Source organism: Octodon degus, unplaced genomic scaffold, assembly GCF_000260255.1.
Source record: "Octodon degus isolate 3935 unplaced genomic scaffold, OctDeg1.0 scaffold00088, whole genome shotgun sequence".
NCBI lineage: Eukaryota > Metazoa > Chordata > Mammalia > Rodentia > Octodontidae > Octodon > Octodon degus.
Window position 1 is genome coordinate 2,507,374 of NW_004524664.1, and position 16,245 is coordinate 2,523,618.

Sequence of the window (16,245 nt, forward strand, 5' to 3'; positions counted from 1 at the left end):
CAACCAGAGCCCAGGTTGAGCTTGTGTGTGGAAGCCCACTAGCCCACTCCCCAGATCTCTTTCCAGCTTGTATGTGGGACCATCCGTGCACTCACCACAACCTCCTGCAGCAGAGAGGCCTCCTGTGGAACCCTGTGGTAGAACTCCCTGCAGAGAGCCTAGGAGCTGAACATCTTGCCAGGGAGGCACAGCAGATTTAATTCCATGGATTGCAGCAAGAAGAAGTGGAGCAAAATAGCCAGATCAAAGCCAGGCACCTCTCGATGAGTTTGAACTGATACACCTGGACCAGGTAAGCTGAAACATTTTGCTAGAACCTGATCTATGCAAGCATTCTCTCTTGATTGAGAGAGTGTGCAACAGGTAACTGGGGTGAACCAGTCTGTCTGGAAGACCCAGGTACACTAAAGTGAGGTGATCATACAGAACTTAAGGGAACTAATTTAAATACAAATTCCCCATTTAATATCTTCTCAGCTACACAGACATAATACTTGCTCTTATGGTCTAAAATACAGACTCATTACTTACAAAAGTTTTCCAACTGATGAATACCACCACCAATTATTAGTGTTACTAATTGTTGTTCTGTAAATAAAAAACATAACTGACTTAACCACATAATATCTCTTGGGAAAGAATATCAGTAGTGGCTAAGATAATAACTGCATCAAAGCTGTACAACAAAGGTCAGAGGACAATGCTATACAAAATGACAAAGAGAAGGAGCAAAATGCATTCTTAGGACCCGAGCCCACCCAGAACAAATGCAAGAGACACTAGCATAGAATAAATTCGAAGTCACATACCTGAAATCTCTGAATAATAGCATCTGAAGTGAAGAAACAATGGCAAAAATGTATAGAGGAAATCAGATTAGAAATAATTTCTAAAGTAAAAAAAGAAATGATGACTATAATGAAAAAATTACTAAGTGTGTCTAAAGAAGTTGCTGATTAAAAAATAGAGAATAGAAAAATGATGGAATCCTTGAATGAGCAATATAGGAAAGAAATAGAATGCATGAAGCAGATTTAAAGAGATATACAGGAATCTAAAACTTCAATCATAAACTGCCAAAACCATTTGAATGAAAATGAAGATAGAATTTCAGACCTTGAAGACACCGTTGCAGCTAGTGAAAAATTAAGAAAGGATCTCTTAAAAACAACTAGGATGCAGGAAAAACATAATGCAACATGTGCAAGATGATACAAAGATGAACAACATAAGACTAATAGGCATCAGTGAGAAAGAAGGAGTCAATACAAATGATATAAAAAGAATATGGACAGAAGTAATGGCAGAAAACTTCCCAAATATGGGGAAACAATGTGACATTCAGGTAATGAAACATATAGAACTCCAAATAAGATCAACCCAATTAAAACCACACTCAGACATATAATAATCAAAATTCCAGAAATCCAGGACAAGAACAATATACTAAATGCTCATAGAGAAAAGAAACAGATCACATTTAAAGGAAAATCCATCAGACTAATGGCAGATTTCTCTTCACAAATCATGAAGTCAAGAAGAGCATGGACCAAAGTACTTCAATTCCTCAAAGAAAATAAATTCCAGCCCAAACTGCTATACCCTGAAAAACTCCCTTTCAAATTTGATGGAGAAGTGAAATACTTCCATGACAAAGAACTACTAAAGAATTTCATGATGATAAAGCCAACACTACACAGACTACAAAAAGATATTCCACAGGGGGACAAAAATGATCACAGCTCCATGAATGAGAATGGAAAGAACCCACCAAATATGGCAATCAATTAAACACAGGAGAAAAAGGATGTACAACAGCAGGTAAACAACATGTCAATTATAAGCCAATACATCTCAATTATAACCATCAATGTAAACAGATTCAATTCACCAGTTAAAAAAGTAGACTGGCATAAGTGATTAGTAAGTAAAATCTAACAATATGCTGTATACAAGAAACAAACATAACTTATACAGAAATTCATAGGCAATGCCCCAGCATCTCAGAAAAAAGCAGGGGTGTCAATCCTGTTTGCAGACAGTCTGAACTTCAAACAAATAATGAGGAAATGAATTAAAGAAGGTCACTATATACTTTTAAGGGGAAAAATACAACAGGAATAGGTAACAATCATAAATATGTATGCACCAAACACAGGAGCACCCAACTATATAAGACAAATCTTAATGGACATGTGAAATCTAATTATCTAATACCACAATCTTAACAGGAGACCTTAATACCTCTTTTATCCAAAATGATAGGTCAAGTAGACAAAAAATTAGCAAGAAGCAGCAGAACTGGACCAGAATTTGGAACAAATAGACTTAGTGGACATATACAGAGTGTTCCCCTAAACCAATCAGAATACACATTCATTTCAGCTAAATATGGGACATTTTCCAAAATAGAACACCTACTAGTCCATTGGTCACACTTATGTATATGGAAGAAAATAGAAATTCTCCCATGCATATTATCTGACCACAGTGCAATTAAAATAGAAATATAAAAGAAACTACAAAACCCCATAAATACATGGAAATTAAACAATGCCCTCTTCAGCAACTAATGGATTATGGATGAAATTAAATAAGAAATTAAATAATATCAAAAATTCAATAAAAATTCAAGTACAACTTATTGAAAATTATGGAAAGCAATGAAAATATTTCTTAGACAGAAATTTATAGCTGTAACTCACAAACTAGGAAAACAGAACAGGAACAAATAAATACCCTAATACTGAACCTCAAGCATCTACAAAAAGAAGAGCAAACCATACCCAAAGCCGAAAGACAGGAGGAAATTATAAAGATTAGAGAAGAAATAAATACAATTGAGATAAAGAAAACAATGGAAAGAATTAATAAATCAAAAATCTCATTCTTTGAAAGATTAAATAAAATTGATAAGCCCCCAGCTAATCTCATCAAAAAGAGGAAAGAAAAACTCAAGTTCAAGCAATAAGGAATGAATAGGGCAATATTACCTACCACACACCTTGTGGAAATTCAGAAGATCATCAATAGCTATTTTGAGAATCTTTACTATCACAGAATCGAAGACACTGAGGAAATGGAGAGATTCCTAGAAAGGTAAAATTACCAAAACTGGATCAAGAAGATATAAGAACTATCAATTATCCAATAATAGCCAATGAAATTTAAAATGTAATTTAAAAAATACCAAAAAAGAAAAGTAGAGGTCCTAATGGATCCATAGCTTAATTCTACAGAAATTTAGAGAAGATGTAATCCAAATATTCCTCAAACTCTACAATGAAATTGAAAAGGAAACAATACTCCCAAAATCATTCTTGGAGACAAGTATTATACTGATAGCAAAACCAGAGAAAGATGCAACTAAAAAAGAGAACTACAGGCCAATCTCCCTCAAGAACATAGATGCAAAAATCCTCAACAAAAACCTAGCAAATAAAATACAGCAAATTATTAAGAAGATTATACACCATGACCAGGTAGGATTCATTTCAGGGACTCAAGAATAGTTCAACATATGCAAATCTACAAATGTAATACACTATATCAATACAGCCAAATCCAAAAACCACATGATCATCTAAATTGATGGAGAAAAGGCAAAGTTCAACACTCATTCATATTCAAATTTATGCAGAACATAGGAATTAGATGGTCTCTACCTCAATCTAATAAAAAGCCATCTATGCTAATCCATCTGCTAACATAATTATAGATGGGTAAAAACTGAAATATCTTTTACTCTCAGGTCAGATACAACACAAGGATGTGCTCTACCACCACTCCTATTCAGTAAAGTTCTGGAATCATTATTTAGAGCCACAAGACAAGTGAGAAATTAAAGGAATGAGAATAGGTGAAGAAGCTAAACTGTCATTATTTGCAGATGACATGATAGTCTACTTGGAAGACCAAAAAAACTCCATCATGAAGCTACTAGAAGTAATACACAAATTCAATAGCATAGCTACAGGACACAAAGTTCATATCTAAAAATCAGTAGCATTCCTCTACATAGATAACAAACACAATGAGAGGAAAATTAGAGAAACAAAACTTTTATAGTAGCACTGAAGAAAATGCTTAAGAATTAATCTAACTTCAGAAGTAAAAGATCTATACAATGAAAATTACAGTACTCTTAAAAAAAATAGATCAAAGTAGATTTCAGAAAAAGGAAAGAAATTCTGTGTTTCTGGATAGGAAAAACCAGAAACATTGTGAAAATGGCCAAAATTGTTATACAGAATTAATGGAAACCCTATTAAATACCACCAACATACCTCACGGACATAGAGAAATCATTCCTAAAAATAATTTGGAATCAGAAAAGTCCTAGAATAGCAAAGGCAATCCTGGGCAACAATGACAAGGCAGGAGGCATTACAATCCCTGACTTGAAATTACACTACACAGCCACTGTGACAAAATAAACTTGTTATTGTAAAAGTAATAGACTGGAGGGTCAATGTTATAGATTAGAAGATGCAGAAGCAAATATAGACACACTCAATCATCTTATATTTGACAAAGGTGTCAAACATGCTTACTGAAAGAAAAATTGCCTCTCTAACAAATGGTGCTGTAAAAATTGGCTCTCTACATGCTGAGGTCTATCACCATGCACTAAACTAAAGTCAAAATGGAGTAAAGATCTAAACATTAAAACAGAAACGCTAAATTTCCTGGAGGAAAAAGTAGGAGGAAATCTTGAAGACACAGAAGTAGGCAAACAGTTCATGAACAAAAATCAAACTGTATGAGAAATACCTGAAAGAATTAACAATTGGGAACTCCTCTTTTTGAGAAGATTTTGCATGTCAAAAGAAAATACCAACAGAGTGAAAAGATAACCCACAAATTAGGAAAAAATCTTAACTAATAAGCACTCAGACAAAGGTCTTCTATGTACAATTTATAAAGAACTAAAAAGCATTAGTGCACCAAACTTTAAGACCCAATCCAAAAAGAGGCATCTGAGGTGAACATATACTTCTCAGAGGAAAAATAGAAGCAAATCAATACATGAAAAAATGCTCCACATCACTAGTCATTCATGAAGTCCAAATTATAACAAAACTGACATACCCTCTCACCCCTGAAAGAATGGCTATCATAAGGAAATCAACCAACAACAAATGTTGTAGAGGGTGCAGGGAAGAAGGAACTCTTCTCCACTGCTAGTGGGAATGTACAATGGTGCAACCATTATGAAAATCAGTGTGGAGACTCCGCAAAAAACTAAGACTGAAAATCCCATTCAATCTTGCTATTCCACTACTGGGAATTTTCCCAGAGGATCTGAAAATATCATATCATAGTGATATATGTGCACCTATGTTCATTGCAGCACAACCCATGATAGACAAATCTTGGAAACAACCAAAATGCCCATCTTCTGAGGAATGGATGAAAAAGATGTGGTGGTTTTATACAATGGAGTATTACTCAGATATAAAGCAAAATAAACATGTAGCCTTCATATATAAGTGGATGGAACTTGAAGATTTACTCATAAGTGAAATAAACCAGACCCACAAGTGTGAATATTCTATTACATCCCTAGTGTAAGAACTCAAAAAAAAAAAAATAACAATTGAATGGTACAACACAGTAAAATGGAAAGAGAGAACTTAAGGATTAAACAACATAAAGAGAACACAGAAAGAAGTTAAGAAATATGGTAGGGGCAAAAACCATACATTTATATAAAGAAAATGATTAAGGCAATGATTCTAAAACTTCTATCAGGTTTTTGAAAAAAGCAGTTAATGAGTAGAATTCTCACCCTGACTAACTCTAGATATGATATCTGTGATCTAAGCAACTACACTGCAGACAGCAATGTGTAGTACTAAAACTATGCTTAAAATACCTGTCATTTTGGTCTTCTAACTGCATACTGCTTCTAATGTCATATCAATTATTGCAATATTCTTCTTAAAGTAAATGTATGTTTAAAAAGGTAATAAATGTAAACAAGGGACAAGAAAAACAAAATGTAGCAGGATTATACTGCTACAGTGTTGAATATGGTTTGATTTCCAAATATCCATGTAAAATGTGCAATTATTTTTTTAATATTCTATAGGGATTTAAATATTAGAACATCTATGGTTGTTGGAATATAACAGCTTCATTTTATGTCTAAGGTATGTGATAGTCAGACAGACAATGATGTTAAGATTAATTGCCTCTGTTATAGGATAGCTATATCAGTAAGCTTCGCTTTTGGTTTAACAACCAAAGCTTGAAGACCAAAAATTAGGCAGATTAATGGGCTAAAAATATGGCCAATATTTTGGCCCTGTCCCTTTAGGGTCCATGAGGACTCAGGACATAAGAAAACCTTTGGTGTGACATCCTGCAAATGATATCCCAAATTTTCTAATCAAGGAAATATGGGGCCACAAAGGAAAGTTATTGACAATGCATAGTGTGCCTAAGGAGAGTCACCTACAGAGAAAAAAATTCTCTCAGGCTTTCACAGAGAACAAATTTGTCAAGCAATGGCCATAACTCATTCACATGGCTGACACTGACAGAAGATCCCAAGGTGCTGTACATGGTTCCAGGGTAAATCCTGAGGGGTTTTGACTGACCTGATTAGATAGCAAAAGTTACATTTTTAGTTATATAGGTCTTTCTTTAACTTGGGTTTAACCATCCGGCAGAAAAGTGTAACCATGAGGTATAAAAAGGGAAGCTATATTAATATACTGAGCTGTGAAAGGCTCAACTCAACAGCTTTGGAAAATTGCCATTTTTGCTGGTAACTCACTAGTATTATGGACTATGGGACTATATTGGGTTATTCTGCTGAATTGAAGTAGCTACAATATTTGGACTGGCATCAAGTATGAAAAGACTCTTCAAAGACTTCTCCAAATACAGCTTCTCTGACTGCAATGCAATACCCATCTCTGACAAAACAAAACAAAATTGGGATATAAGTATAGGATCATTTTGTAGTGAAAAAAATATGTATGTATATACAAGATATGATAAATATGGAGCTACTTTTTTTTAGTTCAATGAGAAGAAAGGTCTGTACTCATAGTGTTTAGACAAGTTTTCATGTGTACAACTTGTTTTCTGTATAACTACTATGAAGGACAATAGGCAGTGCTGCAATTATTGTAACGGTCATACTAACCTGTTTTTGAAATTATTTGATTGCTATTTTATCTTTTTTTGTTAATAAAATGAATAAAAATTAAATAAGAAAAGAAATGTAGAGGAAAAAAGAACAAAGGTTAAAAGTTTGGATTAAGAATAGAGAGATACGGACTCTTCCCTGCAGGAAGAAGACTCTTGTCCTGGGCGTGCTAACTTAACAGCTCTTCCTCATCTCTGGACCTGGACGTCAACTGGAATGAAAATAAAGTAGGAAAGCAAGATAACCCGTTTCTTCTTGAACACTGTTGAATTCATTTCCTTTGTGCCAGGCCCCTACATTCTGCCTATCTATATAAGGTCAAGAGAAAGAAAGCACAGTGGCATCCTTACCCCTTTTGATAAGTATATACACAAAAAGCTTTTTCCTTATGATAGACAATAAATATTCTCCCAAATTCATTTTTTTCTCTTAAGTTTATTCTTTAATTTTGGGACACAAAGAACTCAGGTTTACCCAAAATTAACTGTTTTAGTTGTAAGACACCAAGAAATTTTGATGTCAGGCACATTCATTCTTCCCAAAGAGTACGACTTAGCTTCTTGCAAAGAAAAGTGTCACATGTGAGGTTGTTACCAGCAGACATGGAAGAAGAACAAAAGTATGTCTATCTATACCTTGTACCCCAGAAAAGTCATCACACTCTCTGCCCCCAAATTCCTTAAGGCAGAACTCCTCTGCCCTTCAAATCTTTTGTTCTCCCCTCTCTTACAGCTGATTCAGCTCTCCAAATTCAGCTCACTCCCACTGGAGGGAATAAACAGCTGAGCTTCCTACATGGCCTCTCTCCCCTCTGCACTTTTAATATATGGTTCCCAAAACCTAAGATAGGGTACTCATCTTTATCAGGACTTACACCCCTATCTCAAGTCTAGAAGGTCTTAAAGAGACTGTGACTTTGGCATCTCAGACCATGCCTGAAACATTCACTGCTAGCTTCATATTAAGTAAGAATTTGTACCTTTAAAACTTTCCCCTCTGTCTCCAGTTCCCTCCTCCCTGCCCACCGAGGCCTCTGCTTCATAGTGAGTGGGGAGCTTTGGAAGCATGGGGAGGTCATGCAAGATGTCCTGCAAGCCTCTTCTGACACCCTCTTCCCCTCTTCACACTCCTGCCCTCCAGTTTAGGCATATCCTGGTGGTTTAACTGTAGGTAGCCTCCTCCCAGCAGACTCACCTGTGCACCAGGCCTGGGTGAGGGATCCCAGGCTGCAGAGGACTGCTACCTAGACTTGCATCTCTTACACCTAGTTCTTCACAGCTCAAGCCCACTGACTCTCATTACAGCCTGGGAAGAACAGCATAGCTCATGTAGAATGCCACAACAGAGGCCACAAAGGTCCAACCAGCACTCATGCACACAATGGGACCATAGCACCTACAAGCACAGCCTGCTGCACAGCACTTGGAAGCCACTCATTTGCCTGCTCACGCAGCACATAAAGAAAATGAGACCTGTACCCACGTCACCCTCACTGCACTGCCTAAATGCCATGTAGAATGCCACTACTCTGCTATACAACTACCATGTGCACAGTTGTGGACCTTGGAGTCTCAGGCCACCAGCCCCAGCTGCCAAGTCAATGCCACACTGAACTACTTACATACTCCAACACAGTGGTCTGTGTCCAGCTAAGCCCACCCAGGGCTAACTTGCAAAGACTTGCCCCCTACTCATAGCTCCCCTGGCCCAGGTTGTGTGGCTCAGGCTGCTTCTCTCCTCTCTACCATGTGTTCTCCAAATCCCCACTCTGCCACTGACCCAATCTGGACTACTTCCAGGCCCTTCACCATTCTCTACCCCTCCACAAAGTGGGGAGAACAAGAGTCCATGTTCCTTTTTCCCTGTCATACCTCTCCCAGGTCAGCCAGAGTTTGAGTTCTTTCTCTTCAGCCTCTTAAAAGCTTAGATTTTCAACAAATCATCAAAAGTTAACTTAAAACCCCTTGATTAGAGAATACCCTTCCCTCTAGAAGGTTAAATTAACAAAGCTTATAACTGCTTGCCTTTAACAGAAGATAGTATCTGTCAAAAGGAAATTTATACTTGTGCTTTACATCTGGTAATTAAGATCAATATCACTGATCTTCTCTTCGGACTGTTCAACAACTAAAGTCTAAAGATCAGAACTAGAGTGAAAAGTGGGCTAAAAAAACAGTCAGAAGTTTGGCCTTCACCCTCCAATAGCAGAGAGATGCAATCATGAGGGAACATTTTCTATAGCATCCTACAACTTTGGTGAGTTAACAATCTCCTGAGCAAGAAACCTGCTGGTCTCTAGATGACAGAGAAAAACGTATGCCAAATGAGGATCTCCAAGAGAGAAAAGCCTCCCATGATTTCACAGAAAGCAACATGGTCAAGAAAGACCTTGACCATTCTGGCAGCTGACACTGACAGAGAAGCTGATTGGCTCTGTGCATAGTTCAAAAAGTAATGACTCAAGAAGCTTACCTGATAATGACAGACAGCAAGAGGTAACATTATAATAGCACAAGTTTCATTTTAACCTGGTCTTAAATAACCAGCAGAAAAGTACAATCAAAAGAGATAGAAGCCTGGCTCCAACACACCACTGGCATAGAACTGTGGTAGACCTGCAGGGTTCTATTCCACCTATACAACAAAGGTGGAAGCTAGGAAGCTACAGGGATCTGGTGAGTCCAGTCCACATCCACCACCTGTGCAGAATGTTTGCTGAGCTTCAGCTGCCCCTGTCCCAACACACAACCCATTCATGGGAGCCTTGGTGAGTACTACCCTGTCCAACCAACTGTTGTAGCAATCTTGATGACCTATGACACACCCTTTCCTGACGCCTCTAGTCTGGGTGATCATTGGGAGCTTCAAAAATGCCAAAATGGAGAAGCAAAAGACAATCTAAGATGTCCAGCCCACCCAGAACAAATCAGGACCTATGGGAAAATTCCCAGTAGGGGGATAGCTGTTTGAATGAGGTTTCCAGTCCTAGTTTTTTTAAGGAGTTTCCACTGATTTCCATAACAGTTGCACCTGTCATAGGACTGTCCTACTACAATGCTGTATATGGTTAGATTTCTAAATTTCTGTGTAATAATATATAATTGTTTTTTCCTATTTTTATAAACTTTTAAATTTTTTATTATTTTTCTTCACATTCTGTAGGGATTTAAAGTTTAACATATCAATACTTAATGGAAAATAACTGTTCCATGTTATGTCTAAGATGTTTAGTATTCAAGCACGGAGCCCACAACTGACTGCATGGTGCTGGGGCCCAGGATGAGCACTGGGCAAGAGCTGGGCTCCATGTTGTCTCTGCTGTGGCTCTGGCCCAGACTCTTCCCAGCTCAGGGGAGCTTGCATGGGCTTTCCTCTGTTTCAACAGCTGGGAGGATGCTGAGGACTACTGGCAGGTTACTCTGTACCTGGGCCCCAAAGTGCAAAAAAAGCAATTGAAGTCAGTATCCCCAGTTCTTCTAGTGACCAGAGCTTAGCGAGCAGAGGGTTTCTGTGTTCAGTTTATGCAGAGTGAAGTACCTCACTTCAAGCAGCCCCCTTCCTAATGGGCTCTCCTCCTGTACATGCCCTCAGGAAGAATTTGTACTATAGTTCCTACATTTCAGGGTCAAAAATTACCTACTAGTCATGCTAATGTAAATATGTTTGGAAAAATAAAATTTTCTGTTTCTCTCAAAAAGAAAAAAAGATGTTTGGTATTCAGACAGATAATGAGGTTCAGCTCAACTGCCTATGCTATAAGGTAATAATATCATTAAGCTTCTCTTCTGGATGGATAACAACTTAAGTCTGCAGACCAAAAATTAGAGAAACAGAAGGGCTGCAAGGACAGCCAACCTTTTGGCCCTCGCCTTTCAAGATCAGTGAGAACTCAAGACATAGGAGAACCTGTACTGTAACATTCTATAACTCAGGTGTGTCCCAAATTTTCTGATCAAGGAGATTATAGGGCCACAGAGGAATGTGATCAATGATGTAGAGTGTGCCTAAGGGGAGTCCCATGAGAGAAAACATTCTCTCAGGCTTTCACAGAGAACAAATTGGTCAAGCAATGGCCCTGACTCATCCACATGGCTAACACTGATATATGATCTACAAACTGGTACAGGGTTTCAGGTTAAATCATGAGGGGATTTGACTGACCTTGGAAGACACAAAAGTTACATTTCTTGTTATATAAGTTTTTCTTTAATCTTGGTCTTAACCATCCAGCAGAAAAGTATAAAAAGTAAAGCTATATTAATATGCTAAGCACATATAGCCAACCCAATGAATCCCACTCCCTACCCCATGCCCACTGTGGCTCTCTTCATTTCTCTTCACTTCAACTCTACAGTCTGGGACACTTCTCCCACCTCTCATGTTTTCTCTCCACACCTCTCCTGCCTTTCCACCCTTCTGCCCACAGTGCCAGTCCTATGGAAAACCCACTACTTTTTTGGACTACTGAACTATATTGGATTATTTTGTTGAATTCATGCACCTACAATATTTAAATGGCAATGAAATAGCATCTCTGACAAAACTAAAAAAAGGGGGTATAGAAATGAAGGGCCATTTTTTATCTGTATATACAAAATAGGATAGATATACAGCTACTTTCTCTTAATTCAATGAGAAGAAAGATTTCTACTAATAGTGTTTGAACAGGATATCACGTCTGCATCCTATATTATGAATAACCACTATGAAGACTATAATAGCCACAATTATGGTTATAGGGATTAACAGCAAAGGCTCCAGATCATAAAAACATTGCCATCTAGTGCCACTGGGTTACACTGTCCCACATTTATTTACAGTCATCCCTATTTGTCCCATTCCCTTTCGAGTGAGAGGCATATTAACCAAGTTGATGCAACCCCAGGATGAAATCCTTGGACAGAATCAGCACATATAGCCAACCCAATGAATCCCATTCCCTACCCCATGCCCACTGTAGCTCCCATCATTTCTCTTCACTTCAACTCTACAGTCTGGGACACTTCTCCCACCTCTCATGTTTTCTCTCCACACCTCTCCTACCTTTCCACCCTTCTGCTCACCAGGACAGACAGAGGCTTATTTCACCTACTATGTGACTTAAACTCAGTGCTGGCATGGAAACACCTTCTGGGAAGAACTGTCATCCTTTGGTGGCTAACTGCAGGAATGCCTGCCTTGAACACTCACCCATGCTCTATTATAGTCCTGAGTCTCAACTGGAGACATTTGCTGTGGACCTTGTTGCCACTTTCATTTTGACACACCAGGCATGACAAATACTTCTCCCTGGTCTCCATGGGAAATTTTCCTTTTTTGATTCCCCTATCATTTCCCTTAACCTGCTTTTTCAAAAACATAAAACCTCTCCATCCCATCTGTGATCTGTCAAGATACCCTATTTCCAGGCATTCTTTATACTCATTACCTTCATACCCTGTGCTCCTGTGGTTCCTCTTAAATCCTTCTTCATTCCCTCCCACCTGCATTCCCTCTGTCCAATGCTGACTTCTCCCTAATGCTAGATCCAACTGACCTAGCTCCCCAAAAGAAGCCCCCAGGCCAAAGCCATCACAGCTATTTCCCACCTTTCCCAGAACCTCTTGCCAATCAGATGACACCTCCTAATTCTAATCCTCTTTTTCCTACACGTCAAGTGCAAGGCATTTCTCCATCTCAGGACTGGAAAAATGATTTCCCCCACATTCTGTGGGTACAAAAGTTAAGATATCGCCTAGTCTACATCAATATCTTTACTGGATGGACAGAGATCTTTCCTACTGGCTCAGAAAAGGCCTCTGCCATTGTCAACTCTCTCTTTTTCACAAATATTATCCCCTGATTTGGCCTGCCCCCCCATCCAATCAGAGAGTGGCCTGCCTTTTACTAATCATATTACCCACATAGTGTCTAAGTTACTTGGTGTCTAAAAAAGTCTCCATATGCACTACTGGCCTCAATTATCCAAATAAGTACAGATAACAACAATCAAGCCAACTTCACTAAGCTCACACCCCAGCTCTATAAAGACTGGATTTTGCTGCTCCTTATTGTTCTCCCTTACATCTAAGCCCCCTTGGGAGATACAGTTCATTTGAGCTTTTGTATGACCACACCATTCTCCTCAGACCAATCCTCAGCCCAGAGACAAGCCCCATCAGAAATGATCTCCCAAACACCAGTGAGATAGCTCAGCAGTCCAAAGCACCTGCTTAGGCAAGCTTAGGCAAGTGCAGGGAACTCAGTTTGATTTACAGTACCACAAATCATGCCATCCCTACATGTAGGGCAGGCTGAGGGGGCCATAAAAAAAAGAAACTATATCTCAGTTGTGCAACAGGCCCTAAAACAGCTATGACACACTGCTAACCTCATCTTTACTTCTTCTGGCCCCTAGCCTTATGAAGATAGCTGAAAAAAAAACCTGTCCTAATTAAAAATGTAAAACCCTGGATGAGGACTTTTGCTAGTTATCTACAGCACCCAGGTAGCAGTCTATCTATGAGACACACCCCAGTCAGCACATCACTCATGGGTAATGCTGGGTCCTGCTGAAAACTTGTCTGACTCTTCTTTGTGAAATTCACAAGTGTTTTTTTTTTTTCTTATTTAATTTTTTAAATAATTTTATTGAGAAACAAATATCAGTGAGACAGTTTCACAACTGATTACTGGCACATTTACAGTAATTAATACATTGCATATTGTTGTCTTAGTGGTTATTCATTGTACAAGATGCAGACATCATATCCTGTCTCAAACACTATTATAACAAACCTCTCTATTCATTGAACTGAGAGAGTGGACCTGTATATTTATCCTAAATATTTTGAGTATACAGATACAAAAGAGTCATTCATTTCTATCCCACTTTTTTGGATAGTTTTGTCAGAGGACATTCCATTGTAATTTAAATATTGTATGTGCTTGAATTAACAAGAAATGTAACTTTTGTATGTGATAAGGTCAGTCAAATCCTCTCACAATATAGCCTGAAACTCTGTACCACACCTTGTAGATCCTTTGTCAGTATCAGCCATGTGGATGAGTCATGGCCATTGCTTGACCAATTTGTTCTCTGTGAAAGCCTGAGAGAATGTTTTCTCTGCATGGGACTCTCCTTAGGCACACTCTACATCATCGATCACATTCCTCTGTGGCCTATAATTTCCTTGATCAGAAAATTTGGGACACAACTGAGTTACATGATATTATAGTATAGGTTCTCCTATGTCCTGAGTCTTCACTGACCTTGAAAGGCAAGGGTCAAAATGTTGGTTGTCCTTGTAGCCGTTCTTTTTCTCTGATTTTTGGTCTGCAAACTTACATTGTTAACTCTCCAGAAGAGAAGCTTAATTTTATCCTACAACATAGGCGGTTGGGTTTAGCTTCACTATCTGTCTGAATATCAAGCATCTTAGGCACAAGTGATCTCCTCCTCTTCCTTCAGGCTGACCGAAATTCTAGAAGACACCTGAATTCTCTGCCATGCATATGCTGCTGCTTCACATACTTCATTCAGTCCACTTGCCCTTCCTTGGTTTCACACCCTTTTGCAGGAAATTTTGTGTGATATTTCCCCAGATAGAGAGGGTTCCAATTCTTCTCCACCTCTCTGTGCTGTCTTGCCCAACTAGCCCTCCTGTTCCTTTTACCATGCCCCACAGTTGCACCTCACCACTCCTCTTGACGATTCCTGATCATCTCCACAGGACCCTGCTGTGAACTCACTCCTTGCTAAACCAGTCTTGTCCTTCCTAACCAAGGTTACTGGTTAATTTTTATACCTCATTTTCAGCCATCTATACAGTCACTGTAATCAACCTAGGTCTGAGTCCTAACCTCATATACCACCCCTCTGCCACCTGTCCCCTAAATTTCTCTCCTGATTAAGATGCCTGCACTGCTCACACTTTTCTACACAAAAAAGCCATGAGAAAGAGTGCCCATCTACCCTACTTTTTTCCCATAACAAGAGCGACAAGAATACCATGCCTGATGGGTGAGTCTGTTACCAGTAGTCATGGCAGGAAACAGAAAAACAATCATATCTATCTGAACCATCTGAGATGAGAAACAATGTGACCATATTCTCTCTCAGCCCCCAAATTCCTCAAGGCAGAACTCCCCCTCTGCCCTTTATATTCTTTGTTCTACCCTCATTTACTATTTATTCTATTCACCCTAAAGCAGCTCACACCCATGGGAAGGATAAACAGTCATGGTTGCTTATATAGACACTCTGCGGTAATCTCTCTCTTCTCTATATCCAGTACTAAGCAAGGACTTCTTCATAATTTTATCTAACCCTAAATAAATACCTTAAAAATAACCCTGGTGAATACTGAGAGCTTTCTCTGTTAGGAAAGTTTACATTAGATATACTTTTATTAGTTTTATAAAACATAGAACTTAATTCTTACCTGTTCATCTGCAGAATGAGAATTAGCAACACTTTGGTTGTACAAATAAACCTTAAAGTCACTTGTTAGGAAGTATCTAAATATAAATAAGAGTGAAAGAATTTTAAAAGCTTTTGTTTTCAAACATGCAAAACAGCAGTCATCAAGATAACATACTTGGGAAAATCTTTACCATCTCTCTGTTTTTATGAATATTCACTAGAACACAGAGTACCTATTAGTATATTTAAGCTAAATTAGCAGAAGAAAATAATTTGGGAGAGATCATATGGCCCTCAATGACTAAAAAAGAAGTATGTCAATCTTTGGTAGAATACACAGTTACTCAAAATAACTTTCCAGACTTAATGAACTTTAAAGCAATGAAAAGGAACTGCAAGAAGTGGGAAAATGCGTTTAAAATATAAAGACATGAAGTAGATGTGAGACTGTGGGCTTTTTGTTTTTTCACTGTGGGTTTCACTATCTTGCATGTACTATATACTACTTTCATAATGAGTGTTATGGTTTGTGTCTAGTTGTCCCCCCAAAGCCTCATGCAGTCATGGGGTGAGGACTTCTAGAGTTTGTGTTAACTCATGATCCACTGGGATTATGTGTGATCCAAGGCTGAGATTAAGGGTTTTAGTACTGCTGGGATTACCCATAGGTGGGTAAGTA

At 38.4% G+C, this 16,245-nt stretch overlaps 1 protein-coding gene across 1 annotated transcript in view; it reads right to left on the minus strand.

The window, feature by feature from the left end:
- The window catches only part of LOC101572691 (disintegrin and metalloproteinase domain-containing protein 32-like), a 227,901-nt gene that overhangs the window by 201,035 nt on the left and 10,621 nt on the right, over nt 1–16,245 (minus strand). Inside the window, exon 4 of the mRNA XM_023722021.1 lies at nt 15,586–15,661. Within this exon, the coding sequence (XP_023577789.1) occupies nt 15,586–15,661 (76 nt within the window). The remainder of the gene's footprint in view (nt 1–15,585; nt 15,662–16,245) is intronic.